This window comes from Malaclemys terrapin, chromosome 2 (genome assembly GCF_027887155.1).
Source record: "Malaclemys terrapin pileata isolate rMalTer1 chromosome 2, rMalTer1.hap1, whole genome shotgun sequence".
Taxonomy (NCBI): domain Eukaryota; kingdom Metazoa; phylum Chordata; order Testudines; family Emydidae; genus Malaclemys; species Malaclemys terrapin.
Window position 1 is genome coordinate 131,687,146 of NC_071506.1, and position 19,499 is coordinate 131,706,644.

Consider the following 19,499-nt stretch of genomic DNA (forward strand, 5'->3'; position numbering starts at 1 on the left):
GGGCAGAGCTGCATGAAGAAAGCTTGCCAGCACCTGCCCACAATACACAAAATTCCAGCCAGCACTTCCAGCCCTTCAGGTCTGGGGGGAAGGGGGTCCCCAATTCCACACCCTAGCACAGCCAGTCAGCCGAGCCTCTGATTGTGATGTGATAGCGATGGGGAGGGGAGGGCCCCTGACTTGCTGATGTGGGGAGGGGAGGGATGGGAAGAGACAGCTTCCTCCCCCTTCCCTTTGATGAGGAGGAGAGAGTAGATAATCCTCTCTCCAATAAACAAACCGGCCCAGCACTGGCAAAATCCAATTTCAATTACCTGCACTGCTCCCCTCTCTGATTTACACCCTCACTGGCCTGCAATCACAGCTGCCTCTGGTGCATCTTGAGGCAGTTCATTTATGGAAACAGCCAGCTCTGAGATCCCCTCATGCCCTTCCCACTGCTCTCACTCAACCCCCACCCTTGCCAGAGAATGGGCAGTATTAAGGAGGTGCCTGGTTTTCTCCCAGACAGTGTATTTGGGGCAGCTGACAGCCTACAGCCTGTTCCCAGCACATGCCCCTCTATGGCATGCACACAGCATCAAAGGGCCATAAAGAGTCAGCAAAGCCTAATGGCCAAAGCAATAGCTTGGGAACTCCTGAGTTCTAGTCCCCTTCCTCACTCTTCTTTTTGGGGAAACCAAGGCACAGAGAGCAGACGATCAGTCCCATCCTGAACTCTAGCGGGGTTGAGGCCAGAATCATATTGTAACAGATACAAGACCACCGAAAGATTCTTGTCTAGAACAGGGATCGAACCCCAGCCCTCTTGCTCCCTGAGCACAGGCCCCTGCCGCTTGAGCTAAGGGAAAGTCTGCATAAACTGCTAGCAGTGCAGGGCCTGTGGCACACGGCTGCGCAGGTCCAACACCACCCAGCAGTACTGGCACATATCACTGTTAGAACAGTCCTTTCTGCACTTATATAGCCTCTTGCACCTGAGGCTCTCAAGACACTTTACAGAGAAGGGGAAGGAACTTGCCCAAGGTCACTCAGCGAATCAGTGGCAGAGCCAAGAACAGGAGCCAGGGCCACAGTTTGCTCTCACTGATGCCAGAGTAAGTCTGAAGCAACTCCACTAACTCCAGTGCAGTTGCCATAATCCAGGCTGGAACAAAGCAGAAGACAACAGGGAGTTTGCTTCGCCAGCTATGGGCCCACCCTGCCTGGCAGATGCGAATTCCCAGAGACAGCGAGCAAGGGGATGAGGTGCCGTTCCCACCTGGCAAGCCTGGGCTTCCACTGGACACAGACAGGCAGGAGCCAATACAGTGCAAGGGAGGGAAATGCTCTGCAAGCAAGGCCTGGGGGACACTCATAGATACACCGAGACTAGATTGACCGCCCGGAGCCTGCTCTGAGAGGGGGGCAGGCAAACAGCCCACACACAGGCACCAGCTGGAGACCTGGCCCTCTGACCCCACTAACGCAAACTGGAAATTAACTCCCCGCTGCCTGCGCGATGGGCTCCCTTTGCCGTGACCTGTCTCGATGCCCCGACGTGTCTTCTCATTACAGCCCAATCTGCTCCAGTGTGCGCGGCCCCTTCCGGGGTGAGGCTGCCTGGGATCAGCCCGGCATTTGCAGCTTGGCTATGAAAAGGCAGCCGCACCAGAGAACAGCCCAGCCCCACACTCATCTCACCCCCATCAACCCCTGTTCCAGCCCAGTCTGGTTCTTGTGAGGATGCTCCTTCCAGAATACTAATCAGCTGTTTAACATGGAGAAGGAGGCAGTGACAGAGCTAAGAGAGCTGCCGGGCTCTGGGACTGCCCTCTGCATTGGTGCAGCAATCCGAGCTCTCAGCCCCTGCCATTGGTGATGGCAGTGGGGGTGTCTGCAGGCACTAGGAAGCCTCATGGGCTCTCCAAGTCTGGCAAATTCCCAAGGCAGGGGTGGGATGTGCCCGAGTCTAGAGGAAGAGAGTCTGGGAAAGGGGGATGGCGAGAAAGAATCTAGAGGAGGAGAATGGAGAAAAGGGGGAAGAGACTAGGGGGGAAGGAGAGAGTTTGGTTCCTTCTTCCCCATCCCCACCCATTGATTTGGCTTCTGTTTGATAATGAACAAGGTGAGAGGTCTACCTGGGATCGAAACACTGAAACCTTGGGGGTTAAAAGCTGAGACATGCCAGTCCAAGACAGCCCTGCTGATACCCCTCCAGCTCTACCCAGGCTCACACCAGCCCATGCTGTAGAATAAGGCACAGAATGAACTTGAACATTCCCCATGTAATTCCACTAATGCCCCTCAGTCCTTTCCTGTAGAACACCCCATGCTGTTCCAGTCCTGGACCCCCGCAACAGCTCTCCAAATGCCAGTCAGTCCTTTCCTGCAACACCCCCTGCTGTTCCAGTCCTGGAATCCCCACACACACACTGCTCCACTAACGCTCTTCACTCCAGACCAGCTGGCCCCCTCTGCCATTCCCGTAGTAAAGCCTCCTCCCAACTACACTAACGAAAAATCTGATTCTTCACTGCCTGGCACTTGTGTCACCCATTATCCCACCTGTGCAGAACAGGTGTGAATTGCTCCAAATCAGTACAACAGCAGGAATGTTTTACTTCCACTTTGCACAGGTGTAAATGGCAACGAGAGAGAGGGGGAGGGAGAGAGTGTGTGTGTGTGTGTGTGTCAGGCTCTGAACACATCTCCTAACTCACGCCTGCTTCACCAGCTCCCAGGACTAGCCACATGGGGTTCCTGCCTAGCCAGAGTGGATCAGAGCAGTTAGTGGATCAGCAATGTTCCCTCTCCACCCACCCCCCAGCCACACACACTACTACTGAGCTAGCAAATCAGAACCCACCCACCTACCAACAATCCAATGGGCTGGAACCACCCCTCCAGCCACAGCAAATGGATCAGAACCACTTCTCCCAAGGAACCAGAACAGCTCCCAGCTACTCCTGAGCAAACAGACTGGAACATCACATAATGGTGCAGAAGGGCCCCTTTACCACTTGCCCATGGGAACAGACCCACCCTCACCCTGCTCCGACGGGGCTAATCCATCAGAACAGCTGCCTATAGGGCACCTCCCTCCCGATGGACCAGACCCGCCCCACGCAGGATGCTTACCCTCCGTCAGCCCGAGGTGTATACTCCAGTAGATCTGAAGGCACTGCAGCTCCTTCTTCATGCCCCGCTTGCAGCGGCAGTCGTAGAGCGGGCTCTCCTGCAGCACCTCGAGAGCTGCCTGGCACTCCTTGTTGGCCAGCATGGTATTCCTGTCCCGGCCAGCCAGGCACTGGCGCAGCGTGCGGTAACGGGAGCTGCAGCTCGACTCGGCAGCGCACAGCTCATTGGCCCGGACACAGTCCACTGGGGTACGCCAGCCATGAGGGTCTTGGCCGGATGCCAGGGAATGGAGGATCTTGTCTGGACAAGGGGCAGGGGAAGGGAAGGAAAGAAAGGCCAGAGCGCGGTGAGTGAGGATAGCCACGTGGCAGGGACGAGAAGCAATGCACCTCCCTTTGACAGCCCCTGATACCGACAAATAGTCCCCCACCCAGCCAGCATCCCACTACACCTGGGTCCCCTCTCCCAGTCCTGCTGATGCAACATGATCCTGACCCATAGTTCCTACTGCTCCACGAGCCACGTCCGCGCACACACACCCCACACAGCTCTGGAAATTCAGTGGGATCCTGACCTGCAATCCCTCCCCCACTCCTCATACATCAGGAAGCATTTGGAGGAGAGGAAGGTGATCAGGAACAGTCAACATAGATTCACCAACAGGAAGTCATGCCTGACCAACCTGATTGCCTTCTATGATGAGATAAATGGCTCTGTGGATATGGGGAAAGCGGTGGACGTGATATATCTTGACTTTAACAAAGCTTTTGATACAGTCTCCCACAGTATTCTTCCCAGCAAGTTAAAAAAGTATGGATTGGATGAATGGACTATAAGGTGGATAGAAAGCTGGTTAGATTGTCGGGCTCAATGGGTAGTGATCAATTGCAGCTGGTATCAAGCAGAGTGCCCCAAGGGTCGGTCCTGGGGCCGGTTTTGCTCAACATCTTCATTAATGGATGAAGGGATGGATTGCACCCTCAGCAAGTTTGCGGATGATACTAAGCTGGGGGGAGAGGTAGATATGCTGGAGGGTAGGGATAGGGTCCAGAGTGACCTAGACAAATTGGAGAATTGGGCCAAAAGGTTCAACAAGGACAAGTGCAGAATCCACTTAGGATGAAAGAATCCCATGCACTACTACAAGCTGGGGACAGACTGGCTAAGTGACAGTTCTGCAGAAAAGAACCTGGGGATTACAGTGGATGAGAAGCTGGATAGGAGTCAACAGCGTGCCCTGGTTGCCAAGAAGGCTAGCAGCATATTGGGCTGTATTAGTAGGAGCATTGCCAGCAGATTGAGGGAAGTGATTATTTCCCTCTATTCGGCACTGGTGAGGCCACATCTGGAATATTGTATCCAGTTTTGGGCCCCCCACTACAGAAAGGATATGGACAAATTGGAGAGAGTCCAGCGGAGGGCAATGAAAATGATTAGGGGGCTGGGGCACATGACTTACAAGGAGAGGCTGAGGGAACGGGGGTTATTTAATCTGCAGAAGAGAAGAGTGGGGGGGGGGGGATTTGACAGCAGCCTTCAACTACCGGAAGGGGGGTTCCAAAGAGGATGGAGCTCGGCTGTTCTCAGTGGTGGCAGATGACAGAACAAGGAGCAATGGTCTCAAGTTGTAGTGGGGGAGGTCTAGGTTGGATATTAGGAAACACTATTTCACTAGGAGGATGGTGAAGCACTGGAATGGGTTACCTAGGGAGGTGGCAGAATCTCCATCCTTAGAGGTTTTTAAGGCCTGGCTTGACAAAGCACTGGCTGGGATGATTTAGTTGGGGATTGATCCTGCTTTGAGCAGGGGGTTGGACTAGATGACCTCCTGAGGTCCCATCCAACGCTCATCTTCTAGGATTCTATGACCCCAGTTCAGCTCTGCAGCCCACCTGCTATTTCAGGCCTGGGATTCTCTTGAGCAGAATGTCTGTCATGCCTAGCTCACAAGAGACTAAGTTGGTGCCACAGCCTCATTTTTCCTGTGGCCAGGTTCCCAGAGTTCACCACCTCTCATAGCACTTGTAGATTGGTCCTGACAACCCTCAGTTATCCACATTTTCCAGGTGGGGAAACTGAGGCACCACACCATGAAGCAACTCAAACAACGTCACATAGCAAATTAGGAGCAGAGAGGGGAATAGAAGCCTGAAATCCTTGCTCCCAGGCAGCTGCTCTAGCCACTCGGTAACATTGCTCTGCATATATAAAGCAGTGTATGTGTAGTCAGTGATCACATCAAAATGAGTTTCATTGCTTTTCAGCCTGAAGTATCCTTACAATGTAATGAAAATCCTGCATATCAAAAATATGAGAGGCAATGAAAAGTTGTACCATGCAATAAATCTCGCTTAGCTCTTATGGTGACAGTCACAGAAGGGTTAATTTTTCCACTCTCTGAAGAGCTAGGCAACAGCCTTCCACGGAGTCCATCAGCAGGGTTTGAACTCCCTGCCTTCAACACCAACTTCTGCCATTTGAGCTAGATAGATAAGTAAGTCCAGTAGCTAGCAGCAGTAGTAAAACTGTCATCCCCTAGGGGAGCAGCCACTACAGGGGAATGTAACATACACTGTGCTAGCATGAGACATTGGGAAACATTAGCAGGTCCTCAGGATCACTGATCAGCTACAGAGAACTTGTTTCCAGGGCTACAGTGTTTGTTATTGACTAGCCTTATTAGCTCTTGCAAAGGAGGTGGAGCAGGCCTAGTCTCTCCTGCTGAAAGAAAAGACCAGCTCACAAACCTGCAGTAAGTCATCTCTCAGCAGACACTAGAGCAGGACTCCCCAAAGTCAACCTCCTACTGGACTCTTCAACCCTCTCCTCCTGGTTATAAGAGTTTTCCTCATCCAGTTAGGAGGCAGAAAAATACCATGTGACCAATGCAACCAATTGCAACACAGCTCAAAAAATGAAGGCCGTCTCAGTGGATCATGTACTGTCAATCCATAGGATAAAACAAAGCCCATTGACTCCATAGTGTTACTCCAGGTGTGTCCCAATGTCAGGCTCACAGAACCCAGGATATTCCACCTAAAAGGGTCTTTTTCTCAGCTGTGGCTACCCATTGAAATAAGGGCGGGACGGGGATCTTTGTAAATCTGGTCACACTCCACTTCCAGGTCTCTCTGCCCCTCCTGTCCCAGGCTGCCCTGATATGTCAAGGAAGGCCCATGTTGTCACCTGTTTATGTGTAACCTCTATGCACATTAAGGGCCAGATTTTCAACAGAGTTCAGTGTCCATCATGCATCTGCTGGTCCCCAACTCAATGGGTTTGTTGGAGTTTAGTCCCCCACTGGTGACTGCAATCACTTCATTATGATGACCCCCTTTTTCCACCAGCATCAGGTTATGGACTAGTGGACAGTGAACCAGACTGGGACTCAGGAGAGCTTTGCTCTGTTCCCAGCTCTACCAGCACGCTGCTGTGGGACCATGGGCAAGGCACATCACTGCCCTGTGCCTCAGTTTCCCCTCCTGCTTTTTGTCTGTCTTCTCTATATAAATTGTAAGCTCTTCGGGGCAGGGACTGTCTCTTACTGTGTGTATATACAGCACCTAGCACAATGCGATCCAAATCTTGACTGAGACATCTAGGTGCTACCATAATGCAAATAATAGTGATAAATAATCGATCCTGTTGCTGCTTATTACTACATCCCCCAGTGTGGAACAGCCTGCAGCTAAGGCTGAGTTCAGGCATACTGGGAAGGCAAGATAAGCAAACCCCATGAATATGGTGGGAGTTTATTTCTCATCTTCTAGGTTGAAACCACCGGGCTCCTCTCTCCCGTGGCCAGATCTCTAGAGGTACAATAACTCCCAAAGCCCATCCTTGGCCTTTACATAGCTCGTGAACTTGTCCGGGAGATAGACAGGCACATGGAATAGGCCCACCATGACACAGGAGGAAACTGAGATTCAGCAAAGTGAAATGACACATTCCAACCCCTACAGTGAGTCAATGTCAGACAGAACCCAGGATTCCTGACTCCCAGGTTCCTGAGCTCAGCCCACTAGATCACACCTCTTTTCCATATAAGCTCTGATCTTCTATTCCTTCCTTGCTGCAATCCCCAGTGACTTCAATGCAGCACGGTGGCTCAGGACTTCCTGTATCTTACTGTTTAATTCCAAAGTCAACAGGGATCCTGACTGGTTGGTTGTAAACCAGCCCCAGCACAGGGATAGCCCAACACCCTGTCTTGTGAATCTAGAATGAGTCTGCTGAAGTGACTCTGGATTTGCAGCACTGTATCCTTGAGCAGACGGTGGCCTGGCTGCACCAGATGGGGGCGGGCAGAAGAGGGGAGAGTCCAGCTCGCCAAAAGAAATGCCTCAAAAAGCAGCAAATTCCAAAAGAAATAAGTAAAGCTGGAGGATTCTGTGCTAATGGAAAGTCCTGACCTGACAGTTTTCGTGCAAACAGCAAAGAAGCCCTGAGCAGTCCCCCACTGCTAAGAACTGGACCACAGCCTAGAAGGCAGCGCCCCCCTTCCCCTTCCTGCAAACCCAAATTCTGTTTCTAGAGGGCAACCGATGTCTGGAGCTCTCTGCCCCAGGAGCTGCTGGCAGATTCCACCTTCCTCAGGGTTCTGGGGCAAGATAGTTAATATGCAGGTCCTGGTTCTTCTCCCATTCACCCCGGAGGGAATCAGGAGCTGCTGGAGTTCCCAGAAGGAATCAGCTGTGGTGGGCAGCTCAGAGAATCAATGCAACGGACTATAGAACCAGTCTTGCTCAAGCTCACTGCATTGTAACTGATGAGTCGATTTAGGAGTAAGGAGCAGCTCCTCTCCCCACACCCAGAACACACAGGGGCTCTTCTCACCTTCTGGAGCATTGAGCACGGCATATCTCACATGACCCATCTCCTTCAAATGCCAAGGGGCCCTGATGGACATCAGTCCTGGCTTCTCTTCTTGCCTGGCTGAGTAGTGCCCTGAGCTTTCTCAGCCGCACGTCACTAGTGGGTGAAAGCATTTAACACCCTCTCGCTTTGAAGGGGTTCAGAACCTGGCTCTGCTTCCAAATCCTGCAGTTCAGCCCTGGCTCTGCTTAAGCCAGCACCAGGCAAAGGGTTGGGTAACCCGCTGGCTAAGTGTGTGTCCAATCACCCTCTAGAGGCTGGTTCACAGAGAAGATAAGAGTCTACTCCTGCTGCCAGCGAGTGAGTTTCACCTACCGCTCAAGCAGTAGCAGTCTGTGCGGTACCATTGCAAGTTAAAACCCTGCGGAGAATCAGGGCACTGGGTTATTCTGTTTGGATCAAAGCACAAACATGGAGCTCCCACTCAAGTTCGCTAAGGCTCATGCAGCCTCTGAGGGTATGTGTACACTGCAGCTGGGAGATGTAATTCCCAGCTCAGGTAGACATACCCATGCTAGCTCTGCTTGAGCTAGCATGCTAAAAATAGCAGTATGACCATGGCAGCTCAGGCACTGGCTCGAGCTAGCTGTCAGAGTATGCACCTAGGATTTCAGATGGGGTTATACACAGGCAGCTCACCCAAGCTGCCACCCGGCCCGCCACATTCACACTGCTATTTTTTGTGGACTAGCTGTAGCTAGCATATGTACGTCTACTTTACCTGGGAATTACACCTCTCAGCTGCAGTGTAGACACAGCCGAGTGAATGTGCAACTGTTTCACATCAAAATTACATGAAATTCCCCTCTGGTTTCCAAAAAAAAAAAAAAAAAAAAGTGAACAAAACTTGCCTGTTTCAATGAGCAATCCTGAAGCACCCAGCTGCTTTTATAGAGTGATTACATTCTCAGGAACTTGAAAGGTAAGGAGATATGTAATTATCCAATAAGACTAGTGGTCTGATGCAGCTTATTTGGAGCTCTATAAAAACCCAGGGCTCAGCACTACCTCCTTTCCCTGCCCCAGCCTCCCCTTCATCCAGCCAGCTCCCAAATATATTCCCCAGCAGCCCAAGTTCTGATGTGTTGTGCAAACTGGATCCAAGACTGGCCATCAGCCAGCTGAACCATCTGGTGTTCCCCGCCACAATATTGGGCCACAGCTCTCTCCCAAACTAGTTTTTCCCTGTGCGATTCCAGCAGACCCCACTGAAACATTCACACACATGCTTCATCCCTGACCAGTCCTTCTACCAGAATGTGCAGGCGTTAAATACCTCACGCCTCCGACAGGTTTTAAAATGGGTCTCACAGCTGTATTGCATCTGTTGCTAACTGTACGGCAAGGTCATGCTGGCCAGTTTGGCTGTGGGGTCTGCTCTGTTAGCGAAGATTGCGCGGGACGTGGATCCTTCCCTCTAGTGCGCAGGGACATATCTCCTTGGACTAGCATCTCTGCAGTCTTTCTAAGCACAGATCCAAAGATGGGAAATAGTACATCCTCCATCGAGTCATTCCAGAAATTCAGCAGCTGCAGAGCACCAGCCTTTCACCCCTGCAGAGTTAGGGGCCAGTTCTAGTTCAGGTCCCCAGTGAATTGAGTGTGGCAGGTTTCATTCTTAGCCCCGGTGAAAGTTTGTCCACCTTGTGCCATAAACATGCCACTGGAAATGTCAGCTGCCAGTCCTGGAATAGCAGAGAGGGCTACAGGCCAGGAGTGAGGGGCATCAGCACAGCTGCCTGTGGGGGAGCCTAGAGCTGGAATAGCAGCAAGGAGGGGGGGCTATGGGTTGGCAGTGATGGCACCAGCAGTGTTGGAATAGCAGGGGTGCTGTAAGCCAAGGCGAAGCCGTGTTGAGGGTTCAAGGCTGATCAGTGGAGTATGCTGGAGGTCTACGTTGAGCCATCAAACGAGCTTTGGAGGTATAGGGCCTGATTCTTAGTTACGCTGTTGGAGCAGCATAAAGGGCCAGGAAACAGCCCCCTAAAGGAGCCCCAAGTTGGTGTAGTGCTGCAGAGCTGCATAAAAGCAATATACTAGCCCAGCTCCCCAGGAAGGTGAGGATGGGCCAGTGACAGAGGAGGGGCATGGCTTGCATATTGCACTACGGCTATTCTCTGCTTTCATGGGAAGGAGAACATATGTTAGAGCAGCCCTGAGGCTTTATTGGCTTTCCATAGGCCTCGCCCTGGAAAATGTTACTGAAGTGAGCAAACGAATTTGAGGGGAAGAGAATGTAATCCCTAGCCTAGGGCCAACTCCTGTGATTTTACAATAATTGCTTTATTTTCTTAAAGCCCCAGCTCCTGGAGTCAGGTGAATACAGGAGACTTTCAGAAAAGAAAAGAAAAGAAAAGAAAAGAAAAGAAAAGAAAAGAAAAGAAAAGAAAAGAAAGCTTGGTTGTATCCCTACTGGTTGGGAGAAAAAGCTTCAAGATGTGACCTGGAAAGGCTCAAAAATCAAAGGCAAAGAAACAAACCCCAAATGGGATTTTTTAACCTCATGAATTTTGGGGCATCGGACTCAGGATTCTTGAACACTTGGGAGTTGGCGATGCTGTACATTGGATACAGCCATGCAGGGTATACTAGCTACTCAGTTTACACACAGCTATTGCTGACCTTCACATGAGCTGGCAGGAGATCTAATAAAAACGGTGTCTCTTTCCCTTCCACTTAGCTCCTGCCCCTGAGCAGAGTCATGCCCGGACTCCCTGCCTCCCCCGTCTCTCTCTTGCTCTTCCTCCTTCTCCAAACAGTATAATTGGATCCAGACATCATAGTCTCCATATCTAAGCCGAGGTTTCATTGGATTTATTCAGGGAGGAGGGGGTATTTCTTTATATTAAACAACATTCCACCAAATTTAAAACCAGGCCTTGTTGGAAATGAAACCTGCGCAGCCCCGTCGATTGGCGACGATGATTCCATATGCAAATCAGGAGGGTGCTAGAGTCTAACATACGGGTAAGAGTGGAAGAAAAATGCCTCTTTAATGCCCAGCCAGGAAGGCTCCCTTCTTCTCACTCCGTGCCTGGGGTGTGAAGGATTGTACCCCCCCACTTCAGTCCTTCCTAATGCCCATGGGCCTGCTCCGACCCAGCCTTCAAAGGCAAACTGCTGATTTTACAGCCCTGCCTTCTGCGCCACGGAAGTGATTATTTCCCGTCGTGTGCTCTGGTAACGAAAAACACTAGATATAAACAGAAAATGTCAGGCTGGCTCTAGCCTCAGTGTACCAATTCCATACTATCCCCCGCTGCGGGTCACTCTGGCCAGGTATGGAAGTGAGACAGTGACACCTAGAGGCAGCTGGGAGGCCTATGCTAGCTTCATTCTGAGAGCAGATCCGATTCCACCTGCAACAAGCAGCAGGGCAAGGAGAGTGAGGGTCACTTGGCTTTGTTTTGAGTTTCTTTACATTGTGTTCACAGCAACCTCTCACCTCCTCGCTTCACCGCTTGGATCTGATGTCCTATTTCAGATTGAGCGCAGAACAGTGCTCATTGCTTTCCTACCGCCCCGCATAGCTGCTGAGAATGAGCTTTTCGTTTGCTATTATGTCCATTGTTTGCTCTTCTTCTCTGCCACTATCAGACACATGCCGTCCTGGGAGCTGAGTGGTGCCCTAGGTTAGGCACCAAACACAAGCTTTTCATACGTGGACCTGAGATCAAGCCTTCACTTACGTTGCAAGTTAGTGATTTATCCTGCGAGTCCTTTGAGAATATTAGTACACCATTCAGTGCACAGGCAGAGAGAAAGAAAAGATAAGGATTGGGAATAACCAGCATTGAAGGCGAGTTGTACAGTCCAGGACTGAAATAGCAGGAGGGATTGCAGGTGAAGACTGAGGGGCACTGGTAGAGCTAGAGGGTGAGGTAGTAGCCACAACTAGAATAGCAGGGGGTGCTGCAGGTCAGGAGGGAGGTGCCCTGGCAGAGCTGTGTGTGGGGAGAGGACTGGAATGGCAGGGGGTGTTGGAGGTCAGGACTGAGGGGCATTGGCAGAGCTGGGGGAGGGAGCCTGGGACTGAAATAGCAGGGGGCGTTACAAGTCTGGATTGAGATGCCTTTGCAGAGCTGTTTACTAGAAATGTGTCCATCACTTGCCCTCAGGACAAAGAGCAGAGAGCAGATTTACTTCTGATTTCAGCAGATGTCTGACCTTTGGGGTCATCACTGAATCTTGTTCCATTTGGACAGACATGAAAGGCGTCCCGGTAACTGGCACTGTCGGTACAAGAAATCATCGCTCAAAACCGCATCCAGCCAAGCGATGGGGAGCAAATTTACCCTTGCCGTGCTGGAAGTTCTTCTCATTCTTCCAATGCTATACTCCACATGGGCTGGAGGAGGGATCCATGAGGCATAACGGCACTGGAATATTGCTGTCAGACCTCAGGTTCCATGCACGATCTCAGCGCTGCGCGGGCTTGTTCTCCCCATTCCACAACCGCAGCCACCCTGAGCCAGCCCCTCACATAATGCTTTGCCCAGGCAACCAAAAACTCCAGAAGGGGCTGGTGGAGGGAGGAATAGGAGCCAGCGTCTCCAGGTTCCCATCCTTCTAGGGACCAAACAGGAGCTCATCGTTGCAAGAAGAATGAAGATTTGGATTGGAGAGGTGCGAGGTCTGGAGCTTTGCCAGTTGTGGGATCCAAAGAGCTAGACAAAAAACTACAACAACCCAGGACAACCACACCCCATCCAAGAGAACCCACCACAACTGGCAAAGGCGCTTGCCCCCGGAGATTTAGATCCACCAAATCTGCCCATCGCCCCAAAGCTGACTCTTCCTCCCAGTCCCCCATCTCTGCACACACTCGGATTTACATCAGGGATGATGTTGACACTTGGTTTCTCAAAGACTTGCTGCTGAGTTAAGCCCCAGCAGGCCTAGATCCAGACTCAGGTCTCAGGAGACAAAGGGACATCCACGCTCCAGTCCTTCCCAACAAGGTTCCACAGCTAGGTCTGAAGTGCCTTCTCCATCCTGCCATCCTCACTGGATTCCATCCAGCCATGCTCCTCATACCCCAGATCCCCCTGTAGAGCACAACCCAGCCTCCAGCTTGACTCCGCATGACTCCCGAGCTGCACGCAGACGCATGAATGCATGGGATTGGTTTACATCAGGGGCTGAAGGGCAGGCGTGGGAAAGGGGGAGCCAGGTCCGGAGGCCATGCTGCCCCAGAAAATGCTGCCAAGGCAGATGAGAAAGACAAAAAGCCTTGTTCTGATGTAATGAAAAAGAGAGCCTGGGGTTGTACAAAGAGCCCATGGGGAGGGAGGTCCGGTGTGCATATGGAAAGGCATTGCTCCTGCACTGACCCTGGCATGGGCAGAGATGCCCACCAGTGGCAATGATGGGAAATGCAACAGCAAATCTACCAGCTGTGACATGGAGAACTGGAGATGGGCATGTTTCAGTGGCCCTATCTCTGCTACCTGGCCTGCCCACTCTAGTGCTAGGACCAGAATTTTTCCCTCTGGCACAGCCATCCCAAACCAGACACCACCCCAGCATGGCTCTTGGCTGGCGTATTCGCTGGGACTCTCCTGGTCCGGTAGCTAGTGGGGCACCATGTTGGGGCCCAATCCAGCAAAGCACCAAGCACCCTCAGCTCCCATTGCGGGCACCTCTGAAATGGCCCCTACACAGATAATGCCCCAGCTCCTGCTTCTTAAATCCCATGGATCTTGTGCATTTAGCTCATTACAAGCAGGGGTCGGAAACAGGAGGGGGATATAAGGGGAAGCACTGTTCCAAGCCAGCTAGACAAGGGGGAGCCCCCCTCTGCTTTCAGAAGATGACTGGAAGTTGGGTGTCCCTGCATGCCCCCCTTGCTTCCACCCCAGATTATAAGCTCCTTCTTTAAAACATCCCCCTTGTCATCCCAGTGCCAACCAGAATCTGTATCACAAGCATCAATGGTGCCTGTTTCTCTGCTCTGTGCCCCCAGCAAAGAATAAACCCTCCCTGCTCAGCCCATCCTGCCAGAGAGAGGTGATCTGGGACAATCACAGACCAAACACATGAGGCCAAGTTCACTCCATTGACTCCAACAATACATTGGGCCCTGCCGTCCACCATCCCCAGCCCACACGCAGCTGTTATATCAGCCTGAAGTTATCTGATGGTACCTTGCTCACCTCTCGCATACATAGCATCCTCAGAGCTCCCAGGAGGGAGTTTGCATGGAGGGGCAGGGCGAGTGTTTTCCTACACCCGGCGCATACGCACACACTGAACTCATATCAATAAAACATCTGCAGAAAATTTATATCTAATCCCCAGCAGTCTCCAGGGCATCAGAGCACGGTGAGGATTTGTAGCTGGATGCACAAACCACAGTCACAGAGCCAGCAAACATTCCTCAGTCAGAATATCCCTCTCTCCCCACAGCTTCCCCGGATCGTTACTCGGTCACATCATCTGCAATATGGGGCTAAGGTCTTGGCAAAGCCCATTGGACATGGGGTGCTTTATAAGCAAATATTCACTGCCCTCGCTTAACCCAGTAGTACTGCTCTCTCCTCTTGCTGTACATGCCACCCCTGCGCTCCATTGTTGTGGTGGCATTTGTTGCGCCCCAACAGCAATGGCTTTCTTTGCTCATTGGAACGAGGGGACAGATTCTCAAGGGCTCAGCACCTACCGCTGGGGCCAGGCTTTCAGAAAAGCTCAGCTCCCATTTAGGTAGCTAACTAAGGCTCCGCTCAGCATCCAGCGTGCATGTAGCCTGGCAATTCTGGGCCCCACCATCTAGAACCGTGCGTAAGCGTTGCCTGCAATGAGCCTGTCAGTCCTTCAATTTGCACCTCTCCCTGGTTCCTCTCCACGCCATTCTCCTGGCCCAGTCTGAGCCGCAGAAGATTGGGACCATTACAAAGAAACAAGGACCCAAAGGAGGAAGGTCCTGTTTCTAAACAGCCTCCTCGTGGGGGTGAAATGAAGTGGGCTTGTAGCTGCTCAGTATCCCAGCCCGCTGCTTAGCTGGAGGGTCCTGGGTTGGCAGGGCTGGGAGGCAGATTCTATGACTGTTCCCTCCATCCCCAGACTCTGGTGTTTAGCTCACGGGAGGCCTCCCAACCAGCCAAATGTGCATGCAAATAAACCAGGGGTTAACTCCTAGCAACTACAATAATTTGGTGGCTGATGTTTCCCCCACCCCAACCTCTTCTGTGAGCAGAGCCTGAGTCCCCACCGCACCCCCTGCTCTCAGCACGGAGCCAGTGCGGCAGGGGGATCTGGGCATTCACTTTCTGACCCCTTCCTACTTCCCACTCTCCCATTCTTGCTGCCCGCAAAGCCCCCAAGCCATTGGGAATGACAACATGCCCTACAAGTGGCTACTCCATCTTCCATCATCCCCAGCCCAGAGACATGTCATTCCCCCACACACACACCCTCTATGGAGTCAGGCACTCCCACGTGCTGTCAAAAGAGAACCAGGCAGCAAGCTATCTCGCCTCATACCCACGCTTATCCCAGAGACCCTGCTACAGAGACACTTTGATGTGTAACGCACTGATTGTAAAGGAGACTATCACCCCCTGCCCAAGGCAACCATTCAGACCCTCCTAAGGCAGAGGAGAAAATATCCTTCCATCTGCCTGGGTCCACAATGACATCCTTCCCCCACACCCTTCCCTGGCCATCAACGAAAATAGCCTTTCAAAAGCCATGCTCTTGTCACTGAAGTGTTTGCAAAATTGTGCCCAGCAGCAATAGAGACCAAGAGAGGGGCATTTATTCTCCTACTAGCCAAAGACACAGGGACCTATTGTGGAAATATTAAACTTATATATAGATCTCTTGCTGGGGGCTTCCCATGCTGTGCCCCCCCCCCAACCAAAACAAAAGTCCGGGGGAAGGATCCTGAAGCAGATTTGCTCTCCTGAACTCCCACTCGTGCCATGGCCAACCTTTAAGTCTCCCTCATCCCTCTTTGCCCCCATTATCCTGAACATCCTTCTGCCCCTTGTCTCTCTCGTCCTCCAACCCTAGTCCACCGTCCTCCAACCCTAGTCCACTCCATGCAGGGTTAAATTCGTAAAGCCAAGGGGATTTCAGCAGAGTTCCCCAGGAGTTCAGTGCTGCAGTGTTGTATGTGAGACCCAGAGACAGAGCTGCAGGTACTGTCTGTAACGGTCTCCATGCGTGAGTGGAATTGTAGCACAAGGGACATTACCTGCCAGATGAGAATACTGGGAAGAACCGAGAGGATAATTTGCCAAGGTGATAACGTGCTTTGGGGAAAAGGGAGCTTTTTGCTTTTATTTAACCTAAAATACATTGCAACTCCTCCCTTGCCAGGGCTGCACCTTCCCCACCTCTGGATGAGGCTGCTCCAGAAATACAAGCTTTCCTCTTGGCAAAATAGCCTGCTAAATAAGTCACACATGATCTAAAACAACAGGCACTTGGATTGCAACAGAGATGGCAATTCCTTCCCCCTCCCCCCCAACACACAATTAACTTTCTAAATCAGTCCTCCATGCACACTTTAAAACCAGCCAGCAAAAACCCCTGAGACTTGCCTCACACCAGCCTGGAATCAAAGGGTCTTGAAAAGTGATTGAATCAGGGGGGTTCTTTTTAAAATAATAATCCTAAAAAGCCACCACCATAAGGGCTGGTATAGAGGGGAATTAACACGCAGCCGGGCAGATATCTGCAACATGCTGCGTACCAATTCGCCAGCACTACTCCTGTTCAGATGGAAGGAGAGGGTTCGATCAGGATATCTGACTCAATTCCTCCACAACTTGGAGAGGTGAGGCTGTGCGGGAAGGAGAGGCTTTGGGGGGTCGTCGTAAGTTTGATAGTTTAAAAAGTTGTCCCCTAGATAAGAGCCTGATTTCTGCTCATTTCCCTCCCCTTCCCTGGACCCCAATTCCTTCCCAGTAGGAATCGTTGCTGAGACATTTAGCTGAATTGAAATCTATAAGCGTCTCTCAATCCTTGTATTTCATTCCGGACTGTAGCCCACTTTAAAGTGAGGGTCTGTGCCAAGCTTTGTCGTTGTGTTTTGGGTTTGTCTTTTAATATAAAACATGTCCACTCTTAAACGCTGTCCAAGCACCAGAGCTTCTGGGGTTCGACAAAGGACTCACAACCACCAAACAAACCAGAGAGTAATGATTTGCATCCGAATCAGGATTACTCACCTAAAAAGAGGAGGATGCAGAAAACGTTTGCTAAAATCATGTTAGTAAATCCAATAGTTCCCCACGTGTAAATAGATATTTATAGCTCTCTCCCAAATCCAGGCAAAAAGAAATCCTGAGATTTCTCTGATGAACTTAAAAAAAAAAAAAAGGTTTCTTTCAGCTCCCACCCCCCAAAAAATACACCCCAGCTCTGCAGCCAGTCAGCTAGCCTCTCTCTCTCTTTAGCTCTTCCAGTGATGAACAATTCTGGTTCTATTCCTCCCAAGCATCTTTCGGGGGCGAAAGGGTAACCGAGAGGAGGTGGAAATGGGGGGGGGGGGGAATAGACGAATATCCACAGCGTGATCTGAGTAGACACAATCCAGCGGTATCCTTTAGACAGCGGGGAATGTGGGGCGCTCACGACTCTTGCCTTTCCCCCCTTGACTCGCCCAGTTTGCTGATGGAAATTCCTGCAAACTGGGGATGTCTGCGTGTCTCTCTCTGCCTTCTGGGGGAGGGTGGAGAGAAGGAGCTGCACTCTGATATCCCCGGAGGTGGAAAGCAGCAGCAGAATCAACAAGGGAGCAGCAGCGGCAGCTTCCTCCAGCCCTGCCACTGCCCAGCTCGCCTCTGGGACTGAAACTGACCAGAGCCTGGAGTGAAACGCGCCAGCCCAGAACGGCCCCTTCCCTTCAACTTCGCCTCCCTGTCTCAGCTGATTGTCCGTTCATCACCCCCACCAGCAGCAATCCAGAGAGGCCGGAGGGGTGGGGAGGCAAAGCCGGATGATGGGAGAAGACAAAGGGCAGCCCGCGATGACCAGTCGCCTCCTCGCAGAGCGCAGCGGGCGGGTTGAGGCTGTGCCTTTGCTTGGGGAGGCGGAGAGCGGTGTACAGATAAGGCAGGCTGCCCCCCCCCCACACACACACACACACTATTTAAAGAGGCGGAGGGTCTCCTTGCTCTCAGGCAAGACGCAGCCCTCCCGCTCCAAGGAAGAAGCCAGGAAACTTTACCACCGCACAAGGATGCAGGCGCTGGCCCGCTCCAATCCTTGCTGGGAGCGGCGTCCCCATCGGCTGGGCTCTAAAGTACTTTTCTCTCCCTTCTATGCCACAGCGGGAGACCCTGTGGCGAAGAGAGCTACATAGTTCCAACGCTGGGCTTTGGGATGGGGCTCCCACCCCACTCTCTCACGGCAGCAGGGGATAGGGCTGCATCCAAGCCGGCTCCAGGGAAGCAGCCCTCTCCTGCGCACACAGTCCCGGCTCGCTGGGAGCCTTCCTCGGTCGGCTAGGGCTGGCTCTGTCGGTGAATGTGCAAGCTCCCGCGGAGCTGCTTTGAACGTCGGGAGGAACGCAGAGAGAGGAAACAAGGGAGTGAGGAAAGGCATGGAGCGGGGGGTGGAGTGTGGGGGGGGCAGTTTGTCCCAAGGCAGATGCACGATTCACCTGCAAAGTGCATGGCCTGGCCCCTCTTTTGGGGGCGGGGAGGAGGGTGCAACATAAACTATACATTACCCCTTGGATTTAATCGGAATTTTAAACATTAAGTAAATGAATTAATTAGGAGCCGCTTCCTTGGGGGGGGAATGAAGCGAGCTGCTAGCTGATCTCAGCCTGTGTGTGTAGGAGGAATGTCACACACACACACACACACACACGTCTGAGAGACCACTGACAGTGAGATCTTCCGAAGCTCCAGACAGTGCCACACTCAGACCTCGCACTGGGCTTCATTTCTCTTCTTCTTTTACAGACGGACAAAAAGCTTTTTAAAAATACATATATACACACACACACACACATATATATATATATATGATGCTGCAAAGCAAGAGTGCCTCCCACAAATGTCCCCTACCGGTCTCCAAAGCCTACTGAAATCAGTGGAAACATTCCCAGTGCGCACACAAGCAATCAACTTTCCTGCTCGGGCTCTGCGGGCTTTCAGCTTTGCTGCCCTCTTCATTGCTGTGGGCTGAGGGGACAAGACCCTGTGGTACCTCTGCCTTTGAGAGACCCCGAGGCCTAGGTTCCAGTGCCTGATGGTTCTCTGCTGTGGATTGCTCTCTTGACGTCCAGCCCCTGTTTCTGCACTGGGGGAATGTCCATGTGGAGGGTGCCCTGGATTCTCCCTGCGGCTCAGGGCTGGGGAAGAGTCTTGCTCTCTGGGGCAGGGGGGTTGTGACCCAAACTGCCAAGAGTTGGGAGATTCCAGGTGAATTTAGCACTGGCGAAAGCTGCTGGGTGGAAAGTCCGGGAGACTGTCCCCTCCCCCCCGTTTATGTCAGAGCAGGCAGAGTACAGGAAGGTGCTGTGCCAGCTCCTCGATGCATGCAAC

The 19,499-nt window shown here is 51.9% G+C and overlaps 1 protein-coding gene across 1 annotated transcript in view; it reads right to left on the reverse strand.

The window, feature by feature from the left end:
• Positions 1-18,464, reverse strand: part of GFRA2 (GDNF family receptor alpha 2) — a 102,873-nt gene extending 84,409 nt beyond the window's left edge. Inside the window, exons 1-2 of the mRNA XM_054020504.1 lie at positions 17,172-18,464; positions 3,121-3,420 (exon numbers count right to left, since the gene is read on the reverse strand). Of these exons, the coding sequence (XP_053876479.1) occupies positions 3,121-3,420; positions 17,172-17,211 (340 nt within the window). The 5' untranslated portion in view covers positions 17,212-18,464. The remainder of the gene's footprint in view (positions 1-3,120; positions 3,421-17,171) is intronic.
• Positions 18,465-19,499: the final 1,035 nt, after the last annotated feature.